The sequence below is a fragment of the Coregonus clupeaformis genome, chromosome 17 (genome assembly GCF_020615455.1).
Source record: "Coregonus clupeaformis isolate EN_2021a chromosome 17, ASM2061545v1, whole genome shotgun sequence".
NCBI classification, from domain to species: Eukaryota; Metazoa; Chordata; class Actinopteri; order Salmoniformes; family Salmonidae; genus Coregonus; species Coregonus clupeaformis.
In genome coordinates, this window is record NC_059208.1 from 2,330,543 (window position 1) to 2,353,719 (window position 23,177).

The 23,177-nt window shown below is 46.4% G+C and overlaps 2 protein-coding genes across 3 annotated transcripts; both read left to right on the plus strand.

The window, feature by feature from the left end:
- The first annotated feature begins 427 nt into the window (after positions 1-427).
- On the plus strand, positions 428-22,322 carry LOC121543243 (cadherin-17). 2 transcript variants are annotated; one of them, XM_045226017.1, is made up of 19 exons: positions 428-447; positions 10,396-10,468; positions 11,015-11,104; positions 11,171-11,308; positions 13,722-13,857; positions 13,984-14,142; positions 14,449-14,601; positions 15,512-15,711; positions 16,189-16,320; positions 16,432-16,582; positions 17,550-17,750; positions 17,872-17,948; positions 18,528-18,716; positions 19,495-19,739; positions 19,827-19,963; positions 20,079-20,303; positions 20,405-20,515; positions 20,636-20,752; positions 21,018-22,322. In XM_045226017.1, the coding sequence occupies exons 2-19, from the start codon at positions 10,418-10,420 to the stop codon at positions 21,101-21,103; spliced, it is 2,598 nt and encodes an 865-aa protein (XP_045081952.1). In that variant the 5' UTR covers positions 428-447; positions 10,396-10,417; the 3' UTR covers positions 21,104-22,322. The 2 variants fall into 2 exon arrangements, with proteins under 2 accessions (XP_045081952.1, XP_045081951.1); XM_045226016.1 differs by lacking the exon at positions 428-447 and adding an exon at positions 7,629-7,701.
- Positions 3,045-5,708, plus strand: LOC121543245 (GTP-binding protein GEM-like). The gene is made up of 4 exons (XM_041853001.1): positions 3,045-4,116; positions 4,376-4,452; positions 4,607-4,811; positions 4,966-5,708. The coding sequence occupies exons 1-4, from the start codon at positions 3,762-3,764 to the stop codon at positions 5,247-5,249; spliced, it is 921 nt and encodes a 306-aa protein (XP_041708935.1). The 5' UTR covers positions 3,045-3,761; the 3' UTR covers positions 5,250-5,708.
- Positions 22,323-23,177: the final 855 nt, after the last annotated feature.

Consider the following 23,177-nt stretch of genomic DNA (forward strand, 5'->3'; position numbering starts at 1 on the left):
ATATATATATATAAAGTAGGGGTGTAACGATCCATCTACTACATCGATGTATCGATTTATATTCCTATGATCCAACTACATCGATCTGTGCTCGGCGAGTTGGCCTTTTGGACAACATATATCAATCTAACATCGTTTTAAAATGTAATAAATCGATTGTATCGATACTAGGAAATAACCCATTGGATTTAAGCACGTCAGACTTTATATGGATGTTTTTTCTTAGCACTTTTAATGATAAAGGCTTTAAACATTACTCGATTCAGTCTGCCTATCCGTGACGTCATCGCCCCGCGCCAGCAGCAGCGCAAAGGCGCAAAGACAACAAAACATAGCATGGCGGACGACAGAGGAGAAGCCGACGAGCGAGAAATTATCAAGCCACCATTGCGGTCCTTACAAGAAACAGGAATCTAGGAAACTTCACCTGCACTGTCCAGTATCCAGGTATTTATTTCAGTCACACTGGTTGAATTTTTGGCTAAAAGGTTACTGAATCGATTTCAAGTCACTGAATCGTTTCGGATCGTATCGTTCTAAATGAACCAATATCGTCCTTGAATCGTATCGACAACCACGAATCGTGATACAAATCGAATCGTTGTTAAAACGAATCGTTACACCCCTAATATAAAGTATTCAGACCCTTTGCTATGAGAATCGAAATTGAGCTCATGTGCATCCTTTTTCCATTGATCATCCTTGAGATATTTCTACAACTTGACTGGAGTCCACCTGTGGTAAATTCAATTGATTGGACATGATTTGGAAAGGCACCCACCTGTCTATATAAGGTCCCACAGTTGACAGTGCATGTCAGAGCAAAAACCAAGCCATGAGGTCGAAGGAATTCTCCGTAGAGCTCAGAGACAGCATTGAAGGTCCCCAAGAACACAGTGGCCATCATTCTTAAATGGAAGAAGTTTGGAACCACCAAGACTCATCCTAGAGCTGGCTGCTTGGCCAAACTAAGCAATCGGGGGAGAAGGGCCTTGGTCAGGGAGGTGACCAAGAACCCGATGGTCACTCTGACAGAGCTCCAGAGTTCCTCTGTGGAGATGGGAGAACCTTCCAGAAGGACAACCATCTCTGCAGCACTCCACCAATCAGGCCTTTATGGTAGAATGGCCAGACAGAAGCCACTCCTCAGTAAAAGACACAAGACAGCCCGCTTGAAGTTTGCCAAAAGGCACCTAAAGGACTCTCAGACCATGAGAAACAAGATTCTCTGGTCTGATGAAACCAAGATTGAACTCTTTGGCCTGAATGCCAAGGGTCACGTCTGGAGGAAACCTGGCACCATCCCTACGGTGAAGGATGGTAGTGGCAGCATCATGCTGGGGGGATGTTTTTCAGGGGCAGGGACTGGGAGACTAGTCAGGTTTGAGGGAAGATGAACGGTGCAAAGTACCGAGAGATCCTTGATGAAAACTTGCTCCAGGGCGCTCAGGACCTCAGACTGGGGTGAAGGTTCACCTTCCAACAAGACAACGACCCTAAGCACACAGCCAAGACAACGCAGGAGTGGCTTCGGGACAAGTCTCTGAATGTCCTTGAGTGGCCCAGCCAGAGCCCGGACTTGAACCCGATCGAACATCTCTGGAGAGACCTGAAAATAGCTGTGCAGCGACACTCCCCATCCAACCCGACAGAGCTTGAGATGATCTGCAGAGAAGAATGAGAGAAACTCCCCAAATACAGGTGTGCCAAGCTTGTAGCGTCATACCCAATAAGACTCAAGGCTGTAATCACTGCCAAAAGTAAATAAACATGTTTGCTTTGTTATTATGGGGTATCGTGTGTAGATTGGTGAGAGAAAAAAACAATTTCATCCATTTTAGAATAAGGCTGTAACGTAACAAAATGTGGAAAAGTCAAGGGGTCTGAATACTTTCCAAATGCACTACTCTTACTTGACAGCCTGAAATGGCTATTGGTAGCTAGCTATGAGGCTAGCTAAAGCCAACTTCATAAAATTGCTATGTGGCTAGTAGTATTACAGAGAAACAACAACATATCCTTTTATTTTAATTTAAATTTTTTTAAACAGGACAAATCTGAGGGGGCACGTGCCCTTGTGGTCCTTATGGGCATGACGCCTCTGCCCAGAGGAATAAGGACTGGGGCCTTCTGTCACTCAAATGCATCGCTTTTTATTACCTTTTCCATGCAGCACCAGAGTGTAACCAGTGATTATGTTAATGTAAGCTCTACTGTTCTTTTTTGGGAAGTGTGTTTCCATCACCCAGGGTGACACTAGAGACTTGTGAAGCGGAGAATCAACAACTTCTGCATAGTCAAAACAGTTGCATTGTGAGAAAGTGTTAACCCTGGATGTTAATGCATGTTCACAGTTAGCCATTGTTATGTAAAAGAAACCCCGAAAAGACCCCAGCGGCCTCGCCTTGGCCCCAAGTCAGAGCAGGTCCGCTGAGGCCATAGCCCAGTGAGTTACTGGAGGCGGCCGTGGAGGTGGAAACACAAATGTCTGTCCGGAAAAATCCTTCATAAATCTACAGGTAACTAACAAAATAATGGAAACACTTGAGTAAATGAGGGATACAAAGTATATTGAAAACAGGTGCTTCCACACAGGTGTGGTTTCTGAGTTAATTAAGCAATTAACACCCCATCATGCTTAGGGACATGTAGAAAAATGCCCAGTTGCCCATTATTTTGGCTACCATAGCTACCCATCCACAGGGCATGAGTGGTCACTGAATGGTTTGATGAGCATGAAAACGATGTAAACCATATTCCATGGCCGTCTCAGTCACCAGGTCTCTTTTACTTTCGGTTTTGTACACCAGCTTCAAACACCTGAAAATGAAATATTTTTGGTTGCGGAAAATATATTTCACAGCGGTTTAGATTGTACAATGATTCTTTACACTATATGTGCTTGTTTTGTCACATAAACTGAAATTATGCGAACTGTTAGAATTTTTGCAACCAGGTAATGGCGGACCGATTTCTGCATAGTGCATCTTTATAACCTTCTGTCTTATGTAACCATACCAAACATAACATATCATACTACTACTATACTAATTTGGTTGTCCCGGATTTACGTTTACTATGTTATGTCTAGTCTATGAGACCAGGCTGTTATGATATGTCCCTGCTCAGCCTCTATAGTATCAGGAACATATAGGCAGGCATACAGTACACATGTGGAGACACACATCTCCACTTATCCACTGCTGCCTCTGGGTGGGAGGGCCAGACCCCCTCAACACCACTGGCCCGAGCCGTGAGAATGCACACGGGTAAGGGAGGGGACACAGACTTGACGTCAAGGAAACCCTCTCTCGCGCTGAGCCCTCCTTTATATAAATCTCGCCGCGGATGAAATCCCATAATAACATTAGAGAGAGACCGATTTACGGGATTACTCGCGCTCACAGTGGTCAGAGACCTCAACAACCAAACAGCCTCTTCTTCTCTCTCCCCTCTCGAGGATTTAACTGTCTACCGGCACTAATGCGTGACTTCCACCGATGTGGGACAACTTCTGACATTTGCTCGTAGCATTTGATGAACTCTTATTCATGAGTTTGGACATTTGGTTGTATCCAGTCTTCATCCATTTCATTTAATTATGGACTTGTAGGATTTATTTAACTTTCTGAGAATACTGTGGAGATTCACATCTATTCCATTATTTGTCGTATAGTCCAGTCCAAGGGTGTTTTTTCAGCGCACCTTTATTTTTAAAGGCCGAGTTTTATTAGTTAGATTTATTTTATTATCTTATCATCATGCTGTTGAGCATGCGACGACACAGTCTGCGGCTGCAGCACCAACTCCACCGGTGGAGCATCAGTGATACCGGGAGCCACCTCTCAGACAGCCTCGCGCCTCCAGCCTGCTTGTCCCGCTCCAAATCCTGTACGAACTCCGCCGGGGAATCGGATGGGAGCCGCTACAGCTGGGCCTCTTCAGACTCCACAGACTCCTTCATCTCCACTGAATCTACCGGGAATACCGGGGGTAGCTCGAGACCGTTTCGCGTGGTGCTGCTGGGCGCCAGAGGGGTCGGTAAATCCGCGATTGCCAGCATCTTCGCTGGAGCGATGGACAGCATGGACAGTGACGAGGTCGAGCTCTATGGAGGTGAATGAATTACAATGTGCTTGATAGTAAGGAAAATATGTTTTATAGGGTAGGCCAATATTATAAATTAGGGATGGATGTATTTAATGTTTTTGTGTGTAATGAGCACATAGGGAAACATCCACTTGGGCTCCTTTTTACGCATCCATCTTACATCAATATAAAAGTACGGTGCTTTAACAATTATATTTGTATGAATCTAAATGTCGATGTTGGTTGTGAAAGTGCTTCTTAACACAGTGATTGGTTTGTGCTTTAGATGAGGTGTGTGAGCAGACAATCACAGTGGATGGAGAGAAAGCCACAGTCACTCTAGTGGACAACTGGGACTCAGAGGTAAAGAGAGAAGCTTCTTATGGTTACTTGATTAAACTCTAGTCTGTAGGCCTAGTCTCAACTCTGTCTTGCTGTGTGTGTGTTTTTGCCATACTCTAACAGTGTGTTTACATATCACAGCTCTAACCTAGTCTCTATTTTGTGTTCCCTTCAGGATGAGGGAGGGTCGTCTCAGGACCAGTGTATCCAGACAGGTGATGCGTACCTGCTGGTCTACTCTATAACTGACCGGTCCTCCTTCCTGCAAGCCTCAGAGCTGCGTATATCCCTCCGCCAACACCGCCCCGCCCACCACACGCCAATCATCCTGGTGGGAAACAAGTGTGACCTGGTCCGCCGCAGAGAGGTGTCAATTACCGGTGAGATTAGAGGCACAGGCTTGGTGTGTGTGTGCATGCATGCACATGTGTATGTGTTACAGAGGGCTGTGGGTGAGCTATGGTGTTTGATAGTGAGTGTGTTTCTGAGTTTCTCGGCAGCTGTCTGACTGTGTGGGACTGTTTTTGTCTCCAGAGGGTCGTGCGTGTGCCGCAGTGTTTGACTGTAAGTTCATCGAGACGTCAGCAGCGATGCAACACAACGTCTGGCCAGCCTTCCATGGCATCGTACAGCAGCTACGACTACGCAGAGACACCAAGGAGAACAACGACCGCCGCAGACACACATACTCACACACACGCTGCGACAGCATACCCAAGAAGGCCAAACGCCTCCTGGACAAGATGGTGGCCAAGAACAATGCCAACGCCGCGTTCCGTCTGAAGTCCAAATCCTGCCATGACCTTTCAGTGCTCTGAGACCCAGGACACACGCACACACATACAGCCCCGCCCCTACTGCAGTCTACATTAGACTGACCCCTCAAAACTTTCACCCCATTCGCCAGCCTCTGTGACGGTCTGGAGAATCAACCAATGGACATGCAGTGTTCTGACACTGAAAAAGGAAAAGAGAGAGAGGTGCCAGATCATTAGTGAGCTCTAATCCTTTTAGGGTCATGAGATATGTTAATTCCTGTCCTTTATTCATCTCTCACTCTCTCCTCTCTCTCTCTCTGCTTTAACTAGGTTACCAGGGCAGTTTTCAGTCTGACAACAAGGTGTTTGTATGTCTGTGGTTTTGTACATAGTCATATCTTTCCAATTGAGAACTGACAATCTGCACTGCTTATATTGTGTATGTTTTGCTACGTGTGGATATTTTCCATTGGTTTTGTTTAGCTGTGGAATAAAATCCATATTTTCTTTAAAATGTCATTTTGTTCACTTGTTGTCTTTGTCCTGCTAGACTCCAATAACATCACACACACAAACATGCTATTGGAACATGACTCAGCAGGTGACACAGAGCAGTTATCCTCCCCTCAGAGATAACTCCACAGTGTGTGTGTTTCCACCAGGATGATTGGCACTGACCCCCTAGAGACCTGGGATTGGTGCCAGGGCAGTAGCGTGTGTGAGAGAGGGATAATTAGGCTACCTTCAGCCAGTGTGTGTTTGGGGTCCAGCTAAATCTGTCACGAGATTGAAGCCAGCAGGGAAAGAGAGAGCCATGTCTGTATGAATGACTGCCTGGAGAGGGCTGCCTTTAGAAACAGTCCTTCAATTGATGAAGAGAAACTGGACACAGACACGTCTTGTACAGTGGCATCTCAGATTGTGAGAAGTAAGTGAGTTGCCAAGGTAACATCCTGGAGGAGGAGTCAAGAACTAGGAAGTGGTTAAATAGCAGCCTGACAAAATTTTCATTTGTCTGTCTATGTTTGTGTCAGGGGCGTAGGCATGGGTGGGCCGGGGTGGACACAGGCCCACCCACTGGGGAGCCAGGCCCTGCCAGGACCACCCACTGGGGAAGCAAGGAACTGCCAGGCCCACCCACTGGGGAACCAGGCCCTGCCAGGCCCACCCACTGGGGAACCAGGCCCTGCCAGGCCCACCCACTGGGGAACCAGGCCCTGCCAGGCCCACCCACTGGGGATCCAGGTCCTGCCAGGCCCACCCACTGGGTAGCCAGGCCTACTAGGCCCACCCACTGGGTAGCCAGGCCCTGCCAGGCCCACCTACTGGGGAACCAGGCCCTGCCAGGCCCACCCACTGGGGAGCCAGGCCCTGCCAGGCCCACCCACTGGGGAGCCAGGCCCTGCCAGGCCCACCCAATGGGGAGCCAGGCCCTGCCAGGCCCACCCAATCAGATTGAGCAAAAACAATAAAATGCAGGCCTACCCACCAACTAATTTCTGGCTACGCCCCTAGTGTATGTGTGTGTGCATGCGTGTGTATTTGTGTTCCTTATCTCAGAGGCAAGGTAAATTAGGTTGATATCCGAAGCTTGTTTCAGTACTTTACCACTCTGATTGATCAAAGTAGACAATTATCGATTATCGATCACCTACTGAACGAGTCATCAGGGAGATGAATACCTTCATCCTCATCATCCTCATCATCATTGGCAGCACTATTACTGATGCCAAGTACACAACACCAAGTCAGCAACTGTAAATACAACCTAGTCTTTAGAGGTGACTCAAGATGAACTGGCCTGTCTGACTATTTAGGAAACAGTTCCTCATTCCACCAATCAGCACACTGTATCAGTTCATTATTACAGGGGACCTGTCAGAGGTGTGTCACTCTGTGTGAGAAGCAGTCATATCTGTGTCTGAGCTAAGCTCCTCTAAACAGCTTACTACTAGACATTCTCAGACAGGAAGCAGTTCATAAAGTCAAAGGTTAAAGTCCGTTGTGAGTGAGAAACTTTTCCAGTCCTTTGTAATCCCCACCTCCACCTCCACCCTTACAGATTGTTCAGTCTGCCTGCTGGTTCTGTGTGGTGATGAGTCCAGTAGCCAGTTGTATGGTTCTACAGAGATGAGCCTAAGGCCTGTAGTAACAGGAGGAACTCTAATAGGGGCTTAGCACTGAATATTCATACATTAATTTCAAAGTACAGTCCAGTACAGTACAGTACTTTTGTTCCTGTGTCCTGTTCATGGTTGACATTCTGTGATGTTCATGTTATACTATATTATATTAATGTTATATTAATTTATTACATCCCTTAGTTACACTCACTTCTCCTGTCCCCCTGCTTCTCTATTGGCTGGGCCTGCTGTCGGGGCGGGGAGATTAGACAATGATTAGGTTCAATAAAGTGTTGCATGTTAATGTTGAGTTAACGTTTGACCAGGCTGGATGGGGCTGTAGCGATCACACTACAGTCCAAGGAGTGACCCTGGAACTCTTAAGCAAGGTATGTCTCTCCCTCTTCTTCGCTCCCTCTTTCATTCCCTCTCTCTCTCTGTCTTTTTCTGTGTCATCAATGTTGAGTTGAAGCCTGTATCTGTTGGTTACTTCTGTTTTGTATATGTGTGTTTAATATTGAGCATTTTCCGTTAGGGGATTTCTGTTGGGTGTGTGTAGTGATCTTGACTTGACTTTTCCAGGGCCTGTGTGTGTGTGGGGTGTTGGCCAGTGTGTGTGTTTGTGTGTGAGTTTGTGTGTATATATGGCAGCTTGAAGTCTGTGTTATTGAACACCACTGTCCTGGGGCCTCTGGAGCCTCTGGGGTCTGGTTTCTGGGTCAGACACAGGGGCCTGGCTTTGATCAGTCTGGTCTGGTCTTGTCTTGAGGGCAGAAAGACACCAAAGGTCACTCAGTGTTGGCCTTCTAGAGAGGCCTAGAGCAGGCCTCACACAAAGTTTGAAAAATGCATTCTAAGGGTTGAGATGAATCTGTTTTACAACGGAGACATGTCGCAACATCTCAGAGTAGTGTGTTTCCTTTAGTCCTCCATCTTGTGCTTGTCTGGGAGTGCTGGTTTGCTGTGTTCTGATCCCCATGTGTTGTGCATGATTAGTAATGGCAATGCTGGCCTGTGTCAGTCAGTCAGTCAGTCAGCAGGGACAGAACTCCTGGAGACATAGAGAGTGCAGAGAGCCAGCGGGAGAGAGATGTAACAGGTGACTAACAGAAGAGAGTTTGTGTTTTAGGAGAAGGTAGTAGATAAGATTCGAGCAGTAGCTAGATAGTGAGACAGGTAATGGGAGTTCTATGTAGGGACCACAGGCGACCGATGGCACCTTAATTGGGGAGGACATGGAATAAATGGAATGTTATCGAACACATCAAACACATGGTTTCTATGTGTTTGATACCATTCACTCCATTCCAGCCATTATTATGAGCAATCCTCCCCTCAGCAGCCCCCTGTGGTAGGGAAAATTAAATGCATTGTCAGGTAGAGCGTATCGTGCTGCGAGCGAAGCAAAGGTCATCTGCAGCGGCAAGCCTCAAAGTCACCTTCACACTCTTAATATACACCTATCACCTCTCTCTGCCCTCTACAAGACTGGGTCATACACATAGACTCACATGTACTGGACACGCTATAGACTCACACGTACTGGACACACTGACACAGTTAGAAAAACAGGTAAAACACAAACACACACTGTACAGATGCACTTCCTGTTGAGGTGTGTTATATCCACTCTGTTCTCGTTGTACATAACAGAATGTCCTTTCCTTGTTAGTGTCCTTTAGCCTGTCATGGAGACGTGTACATCAGAAGGCTGAGGTTATGGTTGTGTCTGTTCTGGCTCATAATAATGACCGGAACGGAGCAAATGGAATGGCATCAAACACCTGGAAACAATGAGTTTAACGTATTTCATACCATTCCACTGACTCCGCTCCAGTCATTACCATGAGCCCGTCCTCCCCAATTAAGGTGCCACCAACCTCCTGTGATATATATATTTCTAAAGTTGACAGGTGTGTGGTTGTGTGTGTGTTGTGAATCCTCATGAAAGTGTTTATAGTGAAGGAGTGTCAGTAGAGATAAGCATTGGCTCTCAGTAGATTTATTCTGTTCCTCATATCTGTCTCTGTCTCTGTATGACTGCTGCTGTTGGAGCAAGGAGGGGCTCACTGACTGACACTATTTCAATCTACAGTAATACACACACACCTTTAGGGTATTTTTACTCTCTCTGTTCCCCCGCCCTAAGCTGTTATTTCAGGCTCTGAGGTCACTGTTAGGTCATGGGGGGTCGCACACCCGAGTGACCTTTCACTAACGAATGAGTCACGTCTGGAGGGGGAGGGGGGTGGTGGTCGTCCAGTCATCTTCAAAAGGGAATACTTACACTAGATAACCTGGCTACCTGTCCCCTCTCTGCCCCTAGAGCTTTAAACGTCCATGTATGGTCAGTCATGGCTGCCGCTGGCTCAAACCAACTTTCAGTTTCTATCCAGGGGGCGGGGCTATCTGGTTGAGTTGGAGGAGTCCTACACATGAAGGCCATTGACTTCCCCATCAGCTCAAAGTCTGTCTGATAGAGAGAGAGATAGTGTGGCCCTGGCAGGGGATAGTTGGACTACAGTACACTCCCTTAGTGGATCCATGTTAGTGATAGTAAGAGAGAGCCCTTGTCTCTAGTCCTTCAGGGGAATCAGTAACAGACTCTACTACCAGGGAAGGGAAGGTGCTGAAAAACGAACCACTTCTCACCACTGGTGGACCCATACACACACACACGCACGCACGCACGCACGCACACACACACACACACACACACACACACACACACACACACACACACACACACACACACACACACACACACACACACACACACACACACCTAGACCAGGGTTGCCCAAACTTGGACCTGGGGCCCCCCTGGGTGCACGTTTTGGTTGTTGCTCTAACTCTACACAGCTGATTCAAATAACGACTCATCATCAAGCTTTGATTATTTGAATCAGCTGTGTAGTGCTAGGGAAAAAAACGTGCACCCAGGGGGGCCCCAGGGACGAGTTTGGGAAACCCTGACCTACACAACCTCTCATTGACAAAGGCTTTATTACAGTCTACCTCTGTGTATTCTACTCCTCCTCCATATCCACCCCCTCCTCTCTCTCCCATCTTCCTCCTCTCAGAGTCTCGTCACTGAAGCTCATCATGGCACATCCCACAATGCACCTGCTGCTGCTCAGCCTCCTCATCGCCACCGTGAGTTCATTACAACCTCAAATATTTAACGTTATACTGTATTACTCTGCATGCATTAACTCTTACATTCATATTTGACTGTAACTGTCTGAGGAGTGAGACTTCTCTGGGTTCTGTTCCGGTTTGTTACTGCTGTGTGAGCTTTGGCTCTGGTTGGCATGGAAACATGCCACAGGGCGTTGTGCCGCCCTCTGTGACTTATTAGCGTATTGAAAGATTGAATGAGGGACAGACGCACAGGCTCACGCAGGCCAGACAGTCTCCTTCAGTGTAAATCTGTAGAGTCAATGAGTAACTGTCCTTCTGCAAGGAGAGAGAGAACATCTACTGCATGCTATAGTGTTTGTCCTTGAGAATCCCAAGGGTTTTACATTTTCATTACAGCCGAATACTGGCACACCTGTTTCAACTAATCAAGGTGTTCATTTATAGTTGAGTGACTGAATCAGGAGTGCAAGTACTGGGCTGGTGCAAAAATGTGCAACTCTGGGGCTGTTCAATGAGGAACACTGGTCTACTGTATATTTATCACGTGTGTTGTGATAGGCTGCTGGGAAAGGCCTGGAGAAGGGACCACTGGAGAACAAGGTTCTAGACGTACCAGAGGGAACACCTGTACCCTACGCCCTCTACCAGGTAAAACACACACCTGTCCCCTTCATTTCTTGTCTTTGTATTAATCCATTCTCTCTCCGTCCGCAGTTCCAAGCGTCCCACCTCGAGGTTGATGGGTTCAGATTGACAGGAGAGACTGAAGGAAAGATCAGCATCTCAGAGGACGGCTGGCTCTACCTGGAACAGGCCCTGGACTGGGCCCACACACAGACACACACTCTAGAGGTAACACACACAGACACACACTCTAGAGGTAACACACACAGACACACACTCTAGAGGTAACACACACAGACACACACTCTAGAGGTAACACACACAGACACACACTCTAGAGGTAACACACACAGACACACACTCTAGAGGTAACACACACAGACACACACTCTAGAGGTAACACACACAGACACACACTCTAGAGGTAACACACACAGACACACACTCTAGAGGTAACACACACAGACACACACTCTAGAGGTAACACATACAGACACACACTCTAGAGGTAACACACACAGACACACACTCTAGAGGTAACACACACAGACACACACTCTAGAGGTAACACACACAGACACACACTCTAGAGGTAACACACACAGACACACACTCTAGAGGTAACACACACAGACACACACTCTAGAGGTAACACACACAGACACACACTCTAGAGGTAACACATACAGACACACACTAGAGGTAACACACACAGACACACACTGTAGAAGTTAACACACACACACACACTGTAGAAGTTAACACACACAGACACACACTGTAGAAGTTAACACACACAAACAGACCACACACTATAGTAGTTAACATACACAGACCCACACTATAGTAGTTAACATATACAGACCCACACTATAGTAGTTAACATACACAGACCCACACTATAGTAGTTAACATACACAGACCCACACTATAGTAGTTAACATACACAGACCCACACTATAGTAGTTAACATACGCAGACCCACACTATAGTAGTTAACATACACAGACCCACACTATAGTAGTTAACATACACAGACCCACACTATAGTAGTTAACATACACAGACCCACACTATAGTAGTTAACATACACAGACCCACACTATAGTAGTTAACATACACAGACCCACACTATAGTAGTTAACATACACAGACCCACACTATAGTAGTTAACATACACAGACCCACACTATAGTAGTTAACATACACAGACCCACACTATAGTAGTTAACATACACAGACCCACACTATAGTAGTTAACATACACAGACCCACACTATAGTAGTTAACATACACAGACCCACACTATAGTAGTTAACATACACAGACCCACACTATAGTAGTTAACATACACAGACCCACACTATAGTAGTTAACATACACAGACCCACACTATAGTAGTTAACATACACAGACCCACACTATAGTAGTTAACATACACAGACCACACGCTGTAGTAGTTAACACACCCGTGATACAAGTCAGTATTTGACGTCCATCCATGTCTGAGGACGTCAGGAGATGATGTGGAAACTTCCCACCAGAGGCAACAGTGAGCGCTGTTACCTTCAAGTAGGTTTTGGTGTTGTGGACAGGGATGGCGGATGGGCCTAAGCATCTGCCTCTGATTCAAAAGGTTGCATGTTCAAATCCAGCGATAGAAAGTTGTTTTTGATATTTTCATTTTATGCCTATCCCAAACCTTAACCCTTACCTTAACCATTCAGAGTTAATGTCTAACCTTAAGAATTTGGAGTTAATACCTAAGCTTAACCCTAACCTTAAAAGTTCGGACTTAATGCCTAAACTTAACCTTAAACACTTCCAAATTTGACATTTGGAACAACTTCAAAATGTGATGTTTGAGAAACATGGATGAATGTCTAATTCTGACGTGAGACTGTGAGAGCTTGTAGGGCACACACACAGACATACACACACTGTAGAGGTAACACACAGACATACACACACTGTAGAGGTAACACACAGACATACACACACTGTAGAGGTAACACACAGACATACACACACTGTAGAGGTAACACACAGACACACACACTGTAGAGGTAACACACAGACATACACACACTGTAGAGGTAACACACAGACATACACACACTGTAGAGGTAACACACAGACACACACACTGTAGAGGTAACACACAGACACACACACTGTAGAGGTAACACACAGACATACACACACTGTAGAGGTAACACACAGACATACACACACTGTAGAGGTAACACACAGACATACACACACTGTAGAGGTAACACACAGACATACACACACTGTAGAGGTAACACACAGACATACACACACTGTAGAGGTAACACACAGACATACACACACTGTAGAGGTAACACACAGACATACACACACTGTAGAGGTAACACACAGACACACACACTGTAGAGGTAACACACAGACATACACACACTGTAGAGGTAACACACAGACACACACACTGTAGAGGTAACACACAGACATACACACACTGTAGAGGTAACACACAGTCGGATAGCTGGTCGATTCCCAGATCTGACAAGTATCTGCATGCACACACATACACAATTATATTTTGTACAGACCCACACACACATCCCAGCTTCATGTTGTTGTTGTTGTTGTGTTGTAGCTGGAGGCCTTAGTGGGTTCAGAACCAGTAGAAGGTCCAGTCAGCATCACCATCAACGTATTGGACGTCAACAACCACGCGCCCTCCTTCAACCAGACTGACTACATCGGCATCGTCAAGGAACGTACCCCCGCAGGTCTGTCTGTCACTCTGTCCGTCCGTCTGTCTGTCCGTCACGCTCTCTGTCTATCTGTCTAACTGTCTGTCCGTCTGTCTGTTTCTCTGTCTGTCTGCGTGTTCATTATGTGTGTGTGTGTTGCAGGTGTTCCATTTGTGCGTGTGTTTGCTACTGACCTGGACGACCCAGAGTCTCCCAACGCCCATCTGAGTTACACCCTGGTCTCCCAGATCCCCAACAGAGACAACACACTGTTCTTCCAGATCAACAGCAACACAGGAGATATTTCTACTACTACCGAGGGTAACACACAGACACACACACACACACACACACACAAACACCCACACACACACACACACTCACGGAGAGCCCCAAAGTGCACACACATAGATCATCCCAGATGTTGTGGTCTCTAATCTCATCCTGTATGAGTGGTAATCTGTGAGTTCTGCATCTGTAGTCTCACACCAGTCCAGATTACTACAACTAAACTCTCATGCTCCAGATTAACACATCAGATTAACACATGCTTGGTGTCAGATTGACCACATGTACCATGTGATTATATTACTGATTCCAGCTGTGTGTGTATGTGTGTTCCTGCAGGAGAGCGTCTGCTGAAGGCCAGGGAAGGTGTTGTTCATTCCAGAGGAGGGGACTTTAGTGATTCTCTGAAGAAGAAGTTTGATGATTACTGCACCCCCACAGATGACATCCCTTATGAACTCAACCCCTTCTACAGCTGTGTACAGAGAGCAGGTCTGTGTGTGCTTCACTGTACTTACTAGTAGTTTTAGATGAAACTCTAAAATCCCTATTGTCAGGTAAGCCTGACCAAGATGGTCCGAGAGAGAGAGAGAGAGAGAGAGAGAGAGAGAGAGAGAGAGAGAGAGAGAGAGAGAGAGAGAGAGAGAGAGAGAGAGAGAGAGAGAGAGAGAGAGAGAGAGAGAGAGAGAGATAAGAGAGAGAGAGAAGGAAAAGAGGGGAAGAGAGAGAGAAGCAAAGGATAGAGAGCAGAGAGAGAGAGAGAGAGAGAGAGAGAGGATAAAGAGAGAGAGAGAGCAAAGGATAGAGAGAGAGAGAGAGAGAGAGAGAGAGAGAGAGAGAGAGAGAGAGAGAGAGCAAAGGATAGAGAGCAAGAGAGAGAGAGAGAGAGAGAGAGAGAGAGAGAGAGAGAGAGAGAGAGAGAGAGAGAGAGAGAGAGAGAGAGAGAGAGAGAGAGAGAGAGAGAGAGAGAGAGAGAGAGAGAGAGAGAGAGAGAGAGAGAGAGAGAGAGAGAGAGAGAGAGAGAGAGAGAGAGAGAGAGAGAGGGATAGAGAGCGAGGGCTAGATAGATTGAGAAGTGATTAAGGCTGATTAAGAGGTGTTAGTGGTGTGATTGAGAGGCTGCTGAACAGAACCTCCTCTACATACTGCTGGTGAGTTCAGCTGTGGCCACTGCCAGAGCAGCCTGACCTCTCACCTCTGACCCGAGGTCACGCTCAGATATTCCCGTGTAGTGCATTACTTTTGGCCAGTTCATCCATAGACATATAGAGCGATAGTCAAAAACACACACCTGAGACATACATGTGCCATTTGGGAAATGGGACACAATTTGGGCCTGTCTTCTTCGGTTGTGCCTGTGTATTGACTGTGAATGGTCCTGTCTCTTCCTCTGTGGCTGTAGAGTCTCGGAGGCTGAACCCTCTGGAAGACCCAGACTTCACACTGATTGTGCGTGTGGAGGACATGGGCGGGGAGTCAGTGAACGCTCTCAACGGTAACGCGAGGGTTAAAATTGCTGTGCAGGAGAACCTGTGGGTCAATCCTGGACCAATCAACCTCAGAGAACAGTTGAAAGGAATATACCCCATGCCCATCGGCAAGGTACGGCAGGGGTGGAGATCACACTCACACAATCACTATAGGTGTACCAGTACCTAACTAAGGAGTCTGTTTAGAAAACACTAAGGACCTAAGGAGACTGTTTAGAAAACCCTAAGGACCTAAGGAGATTGTTTAGAAAACACTAAGGACCTAAGGAGACTGTTTAGAAAACACTAAGGACCTAAGGAGACTGTTTAGAAAACACTAAGGACCTAAGGAGACTGTTTAGAAAACACTAAGGACCTAATGAGGCTGTTTAGAAAACACTAAGGACCTAAGGAGACTGTTTAGAAAACACATAATCAGCATGCATACCTTAAATGTGATCTCCTATTGACATCACTGTATAATTTAAGCAAAAATGTTACATATACAGCAGTTAAGATACATAACATATCTAAATTTGTCTGTCTGTCTGTCTGTCTGTCTGTCTGTCTGTCTGTCTGACTGTCTGACTGTCTAACTGTCTCCCTGCAGGTCCAGTCTAATGATCCCAGTGCCCTCTACAGGCTGGTACAGAAAGAGCGGGAGCTGATGTTCCCCTTCAATGTCACGGAGGAAGGAGACATTCTGCTGACTGAGGAGCTGGACAGAGAGGACAAGGCCATGGTAACCAGCTAGACATCCTCATCACAATCACTATTCCAAGCAGTATTATTTAATGGAGTACTGTCCACTGGATAGTTCACATCAAAATCACTGTGTGTATGTGTGTTCCAGTACATCCTGGTGGTGTTTGCTGAGGATAGCCATGGTAACGAGGTAGACCCTCCCCTGGAGGTGCAGGTGGTGGTGGAGGATGTGAATGATAACCCTCCAATCTGTGAGGAGGAACTCAGAGTGTTTGAAGTGCAGGAGAACGAACCCATAGGTAACTAACTACTGGATGTGTGTGTGATAGGTTGGGGACGTGTGATACACTATATGGGGGGTGTCCAAAAGTATATGGACACCCCTTAAAATTAGTGGATTTCAGCCACACCAGTTCGTGACAGGTGTAAAAAAAAAACGAGCACACAGCCATGCAATCTCCATAGACAAACACCGTCATAGGATGCCACCTTTCCAACAAGTCTGTTAGTCAAAGTTATGCCCTGCTAGAGCTGCCCCGGTCAACTGTAAGTGCTGTTATTGTGAAGTGGAAACGTCTAGGAGCAACAACTGCTCCTGTCCATGGTTCGGGCTATGCCCGAAATCTTAACGCTACAGCATACAATGACATTCTAGACGATTCTATGCTTCCAACTTTGTGGCAACAGTTTGGGGAAGGCCCTTTCCTGTTTCAGCATGACAATGCCCCCGTGCATAAAGCGAGGTCCATACAGAAATGATTTGACGAGATCGGTGTGGAAGAACTTGACTGGCCTGCACAGAGCCCTGACCTCAACCCCATCAAACACCTTTGGGATTAATTGGAATGCCGACTGCGAGCCAGGCCTAATCGCCCAACATCAGTGCCCAACCTCACTAATGCTCTTGTGGCTGAATGGAAGCAAGTCCCCGCAGCAATGTTCCAACATCTAGTGGAAAGCCTTCCCATTTTGGAATGAGATGTTCGACGAGCAGGTGTCCACATACCTTTCTATAAATGTGTGAAAAGTCTCATATCTTGTGACTTTGATGTTAGGACTATGTTGTGACTGATGTTAGGACTGTGTTGAGACAGATGTTAGGAATGTGTTGTGACTGATGTTAGGACTGTGTTGAGACTGATGTTAGGACTGTGTTGTTGTATCAAAGGTATGTGAACGTGGGAAAACATAGTTTATTGTGCTCAGAGCTGAAGCATTCTAATAGTAACTCATATAACCTGTGTGATTGGTTCCTCTGGGTTCCAGGCAGTCCAATTGGAGATCTGATGGTGCATGACGCTGATGACATCAACACACCCAACGCACTGCTCTCCTATTCACTGGTGTCCCAAACCCCTTCCTCCGTCTTTACCATCGATGGCATCAGCGGTCGCATCCAGGCCAAGCAGATGCTCCAACGCAGAGACGCAACAGAGTACCACCTCACTGTCAGAGTAAACGACCCAGGTACATGCACGCACACACACAGGCACGCACACACACACTTGACCTTGGCCTAAAAGTTTGAACAGCACAGACACGTGTTTGCTTCCATGGTCCCTCACATACTGTTGTGTGTCTTTGTCAGGTTTCAGCACAGAATGTAAGGTCCTCATCAAGGTCATCGACATCAACAATGAGCTCCCCATCTTCGAGATGAATGACGTGAGACATACCTGAGACACACACCTGAGACACACACCTGACACACACACCTGAGACATACCTGAGACACACACCTGAGACATACCTGAGACATACCTGAGACACACACCTGAGACATACCTGAGACACACACCTGAGACATACCTGAGACACACACCTGAGACATACCTGAGACATACCTGAGACACACACCTGAGACATACCTGAGACACACACGAGACATACCTGAGACACATACCTGAGACACACACCTGAGACATACCTGAGACACACACGAGACATACCTGAGACACATACCTGAGACACACACCTGAGACATACCTGAGACACCTGAGTTTCATAGATGCTTTAGTTGGTATGGGTTGTTAACCTGTGACCTTTAATACTCTCTCTCTCTCTCTCTCTCTCTCTCTCTCTCTCTCTCTCTCTCATTCATTCACTCTCTCACTCACTATCTCTGTCTCTCTCTCATTCTCTCTCTCTCTCTCTCTCTCTCTCTCTCTCTCTCTCTCTCTCTCTCTCTCTCTCTCTCTCTCTCTCTCTCTCTCTCTCTCTCTGTCTTTTGCTGTTGCTTTGTAGTATGGTAGTCACAACCTGTCTGAAGACACAGCTGTAGGCCACACCCTCCTGACGGTAAAAGCCACAGACGCTGACGACCCTGGAACAGGAAGCTCCCGCATCGAGTTCCACATAACCGCGGGCAACGAAGATGGAGTTTTCGCCATGGAGACAGACGACAATGGGGAGGGCAGGCTTGTTGTTGCCAAGGTAACTTCATACTGGAAGACACCTATGGAAGGTCAGATTTTGATAGGTGATGATAAAGATGGTAAACTGATCCTAGATCTATGGTTGTATTGATTATTAAGGGAAACTTCCACCAGCAGCCTGAAACAAACCCACACAAACGCTTCCATTTTGTCCATTATGCTCACAGATCTCTCTCTCTCCCTTCCTCCCCCATCTGCCTCCCTCCCTCCCCCTCTCTCTCCCCCTCTCTCTTTCCTTCCTCCCTCTCTCTTTCCTTCCTCCACCCTCCCTTCCTCCCCCCTCTCTCTCCCTTCCTCCCCCATCTGCCTCCCTCCCTCCCCCTCTCCCTCCCCCTCTCTCTTTCCTTCCTCCCCATCTGCCTCCCTCCCTCCCCCTCTCTCTTTCCTTCCTCCCCATCTGCCTCCCTCCCTCCCCCTCTCCCTCCCCCTCTCTCTTTCCTTCCTCCCCTATCTGCCTCCCTCCCTCCCTCCCCCCTCTCCCTACGCCTTCTCTTTCCTTCCTCCACCCTCCCTTCCTCCCCCTCCCTCTTCCTCCCTCCCCCTCCCTCTCCCTCCCTCCCCCCTCTCTCTTTCCTTCCTCCCCCATCTGCCTCCCCTCCCCCTCTCCCTCCCCCTCTCTCTTTCCTTCCTCCCCTATCTGCCTCCCTCCCTCCCCCTCTCCCTCCGCCTTCTCTTTCCTTCCTCCACCCTCCCTTCCTCCCCCTCCCTCTTCCTCCCTCCCCCTCCCTCTCCCTCCCTCACCCCTCCCTCTCCCTCCCTCCCCCCTCTCTCTCCAGCCTCTGAACTATGAGGCTGCTTCTTCCTATACGCTACAGATTGATGCTCGAAACACAGAACCCCTGGTGAATGGTCTGGAGTACGGTGCTGAGTCCTCCGCCGTCGTCTCGTTGGCGATCATTGACGTTGATGAGGCTCCAGTGTTTGCCATGGACATTCTGGATGTCGCGGTGCCAGAGGACACCAAGGAGGGAGCTACGTTGCTCAAAATAAACGCCAAGGACCCAGAGGGCAAAGAGATACTGTAATCACATGATGAGAGGGACTGATGGTGTGTGTGTGTGTGTGTGTGTGTGTTATGGCTCTGACAGTGTGTGTGTGTGCATTGTAGGTTCAAGATGGAGGGAGACACTAAGGGTTGGTTGGAGATTGATCCTGCTACTGGAGAGATAAAGATAAAGAATAAAGCCGTGCTGGACAGAGAGACGGTGGAGGCCTTCCACTTTACTGTTGTCGCCTTCGAGAAAGGTGAAGAACACACATATGTATATTTCAGATACTTTTTTTGACCCACAAACTCAGTTTGAGTCCAAGTTAGAGAATATCCATAATGAATAACATCTCTCCCCCTCTCCACCCCCAGCCAATCCAGAGCTGTCCTCAGAGCGCGAGGTGTCTGTGAGGCTGCTGGATGTGAATGACAATGTCCCCAAGCTGACAGAGAACCAGGCTTTCATCTGTGTGAAGAAGCCCCAGCCTATAGTCCTGACGGCCCTGGACGCAGACGCAGACCCCTTCGGAGCACCTTTCACATTCAGCCTGGCCCAGGGCAAGAAGTCCCCCAACTGGGACCTAAGCACTGTGGACGGTACACATTTGTTAGACAAGACTACATCTCCTAGAGATCCTGTCTAGTAATGTCCTCCCGTGCTGATGTGGGATTGTGTCTCTTCCCTTGGTTTCCTGTAGGTACGTCTGCTAAACTGACCCTGAAGAAATCTCCCAGCGAGGACAAAACATTCCTAATCCCCATCAACATCAAAGACAACGCTGGCATGGGCATCACACAGAAGTTTGAGGGTGAGTGGTTACAGCCAGGTGTGTGTAATAGCACATATCACACACACACCACTGTGTAGCTGTGAGTGGGTGTCTTCTAGCAATGTGTATTTGTCTCTGACGTGTGTGTTCTCCCTACAGTGCGAGTGTGTAACTGTACAGAGCTGGGATACTGTTTCACCGAGCCGGACGTTCATGCAGGGGTGTTAGGAATGCCCACCACCGTTGGAATCCTGGCTGGAACTGTCGGATTCATCGGTGAGTAACAGGCCCTGTTGTTCACTGGTGTTGTTGATGTGTACCGCACTTTAAGAGAAGAGGGAGGAATGGTACAATCGAGGAACTAAGACCTAGCTGTAACATAAAACATTTTGTTGTTGTTGATTGTTTTTGTTGTTATTTTTGACTAATCTCTCGTGGACAGACTAATCGAGTATCTAATGCATTTACGCAGGATTTTAGTTCTGGGTTTCCAATATAAATGTTTGACTGTTGTTGACGGGTGATGTCACTTCCTCCATAGCCCTGGTCCTGGTCATCGCTTTCCATCGCATAAAGAAGGACAACCAGAAGAAAGCCTTGCAGGGAGAAACGGATGCCATTCTCTAGAAACAGTGTTTGTTTAATTGTTATATTTACTTTGATTGGTTGTATGCATATGTTATAAATACTACCTGGTCTCACCATAATCATGCGCTCATTCAGCTCAATAACTTATTTCCCCTGTTAATGAATTGAGTCTGTATTTAGAATTTAGACTGCCCATTCCCAGCTGGTGTGTCTTGACTGGCTGTGCACTGTGTGTGATGGTTCAAACACTCCTTTTCAAGCTGCTTGCTATAATTGTGTAGATTGTTGCTCAGAGACTTTAGTTCACTGTTTCCCTCTGACAGTTTTTTTGTACAGATACTCCATTATGTTTTTGATGTAGCCTGATATCAGTGAAGATGCTAGCTAGCCAAGGGTTAAATGAAAAGGGTTCCATCACTTTAGAATGGGAGAAAGACTGCATGCAGTAAAGAGTAGAAATGACCATGGAAAAACAACCAATGTTGGAGACAGTTCCACCACCTAAACATCGCTCAGTTGAACCCTTGGTGTTAACAGTTTGACAAGCCCAGTGGAAATGAATATCTGAGTGTGTACCAAGGTTATTATAGTTTGGTGATTTTCTATTAGATTTTATTTCTATTACTTTTTTGATTTTTTTTCAAATTCAGTTTAGTTTCCATTAGTTTTCAGACTTGATTTACTCGTTTTTATTCCGTTTCAGTTCGATAAAAAACATTTATATTTCGTTTTTCTATTATTTTCCGTTTCAGTTTTAGTGTCAGGGACAGAAAGTAGCCTTATGTGTGGGAGGCTAGGAGCCATGTATGTGTTGGAAGACTATAGCAGGGGTACTCAAGGACTATTTGAGAAGGTCCGGTCACACAAATTTCCTAGGTGGAAAAGATCCAGATGGATATTGTTATTTATTGGCGTAGTAACAAACCCCCACCTTGCAATCCATGCGACCCAAAACTGTTCAAACTGTTCACACCATTCTTGTTGGCAGAGAGAAACGTTTGCAACTGAACATAATTCATGATGGTTTTAATTATATTTTAGTTTTTTTTGCAGTCAAAGATAATAGTTTCAGTATAGTTTTAGTTTTTCAAACATTTTTCTTCATTACTTTATATCAGTTTGCTCAATTGTTTTTCAATTGTTGTATTTAATTTTTGTTTCAGTTTTTGTTTACTATTATAACCTTGGTGTGTACAACACAGTAATGGAGAGAGGAGTGGGGAAAATGTCTATCTGAATAAAGGCTATCTGGACCTACTGTTTTTGAGTAAAATCATGTGCTTTGGGCTGAGAGAGGACTATCCGTGCGTGCGTGTGTGTGTGTGTGTATGTTTCTGACGGTTCATCCATAGACATATGCATGATTCCACAGGTGAGTGTTGGTGTAACCGTAATAACCATTAAAACCTCTCTACTCTGGTTATCACTGCAGAGAACAGTCTGTCATGTTGACTGTACAGCAGCAGCTTTTTATAGCTCTCTGTGAAAAGGCTTCTGATGAGGAAAACTCATTATAGGTGGTATTTAAGTGGTATGACACTTGAGAACTAATATATTAGTTTCTATAAGTCTTTCTCTCCCTGTTTTTCTATTTACCTGTCATTCTGTCCTCAATGCAACTGAACTTAATGATGATGACTCGTCTCAGAGAGAGAGAGACAAAGAGAGAGAGAGAAAGAGAGAGAGAGACAAAGAAAGAGAGAGAGCGAAAGAGAGAGAAAGAGAGAGAGAAAGAGAAAGAGAAAGAGAGAGAAAGAGAGAGAGCGAGAAAGAGAGAGAGAGAGAAAGAGAGAGGGGGAGAGAGAGAGAGAGAGAAAGAGAGAGAGAGAGAGAGAAAGAGAGAGAGAAAGAGAGAGGGAGAGGGAAGAACTAAAGAGTGCTGGAAAATGAGTGTCTCTCTCTTTCTCTCTGCAAATCATTTCACAGCTATTCTTTCAAAATAATATTTATTGTAAGACACATACTGATGTAATCAGTCAATGGCACCACCTGTCAATGGAATAATTCTGATTTAAATGGTTTCTCTGTCTAGACCATCTACACTTTTAAGATATCCATATACAATGTGTGTCTGACTACCTCCGGAGGTGGGCAGGATGATCTGATCACAATG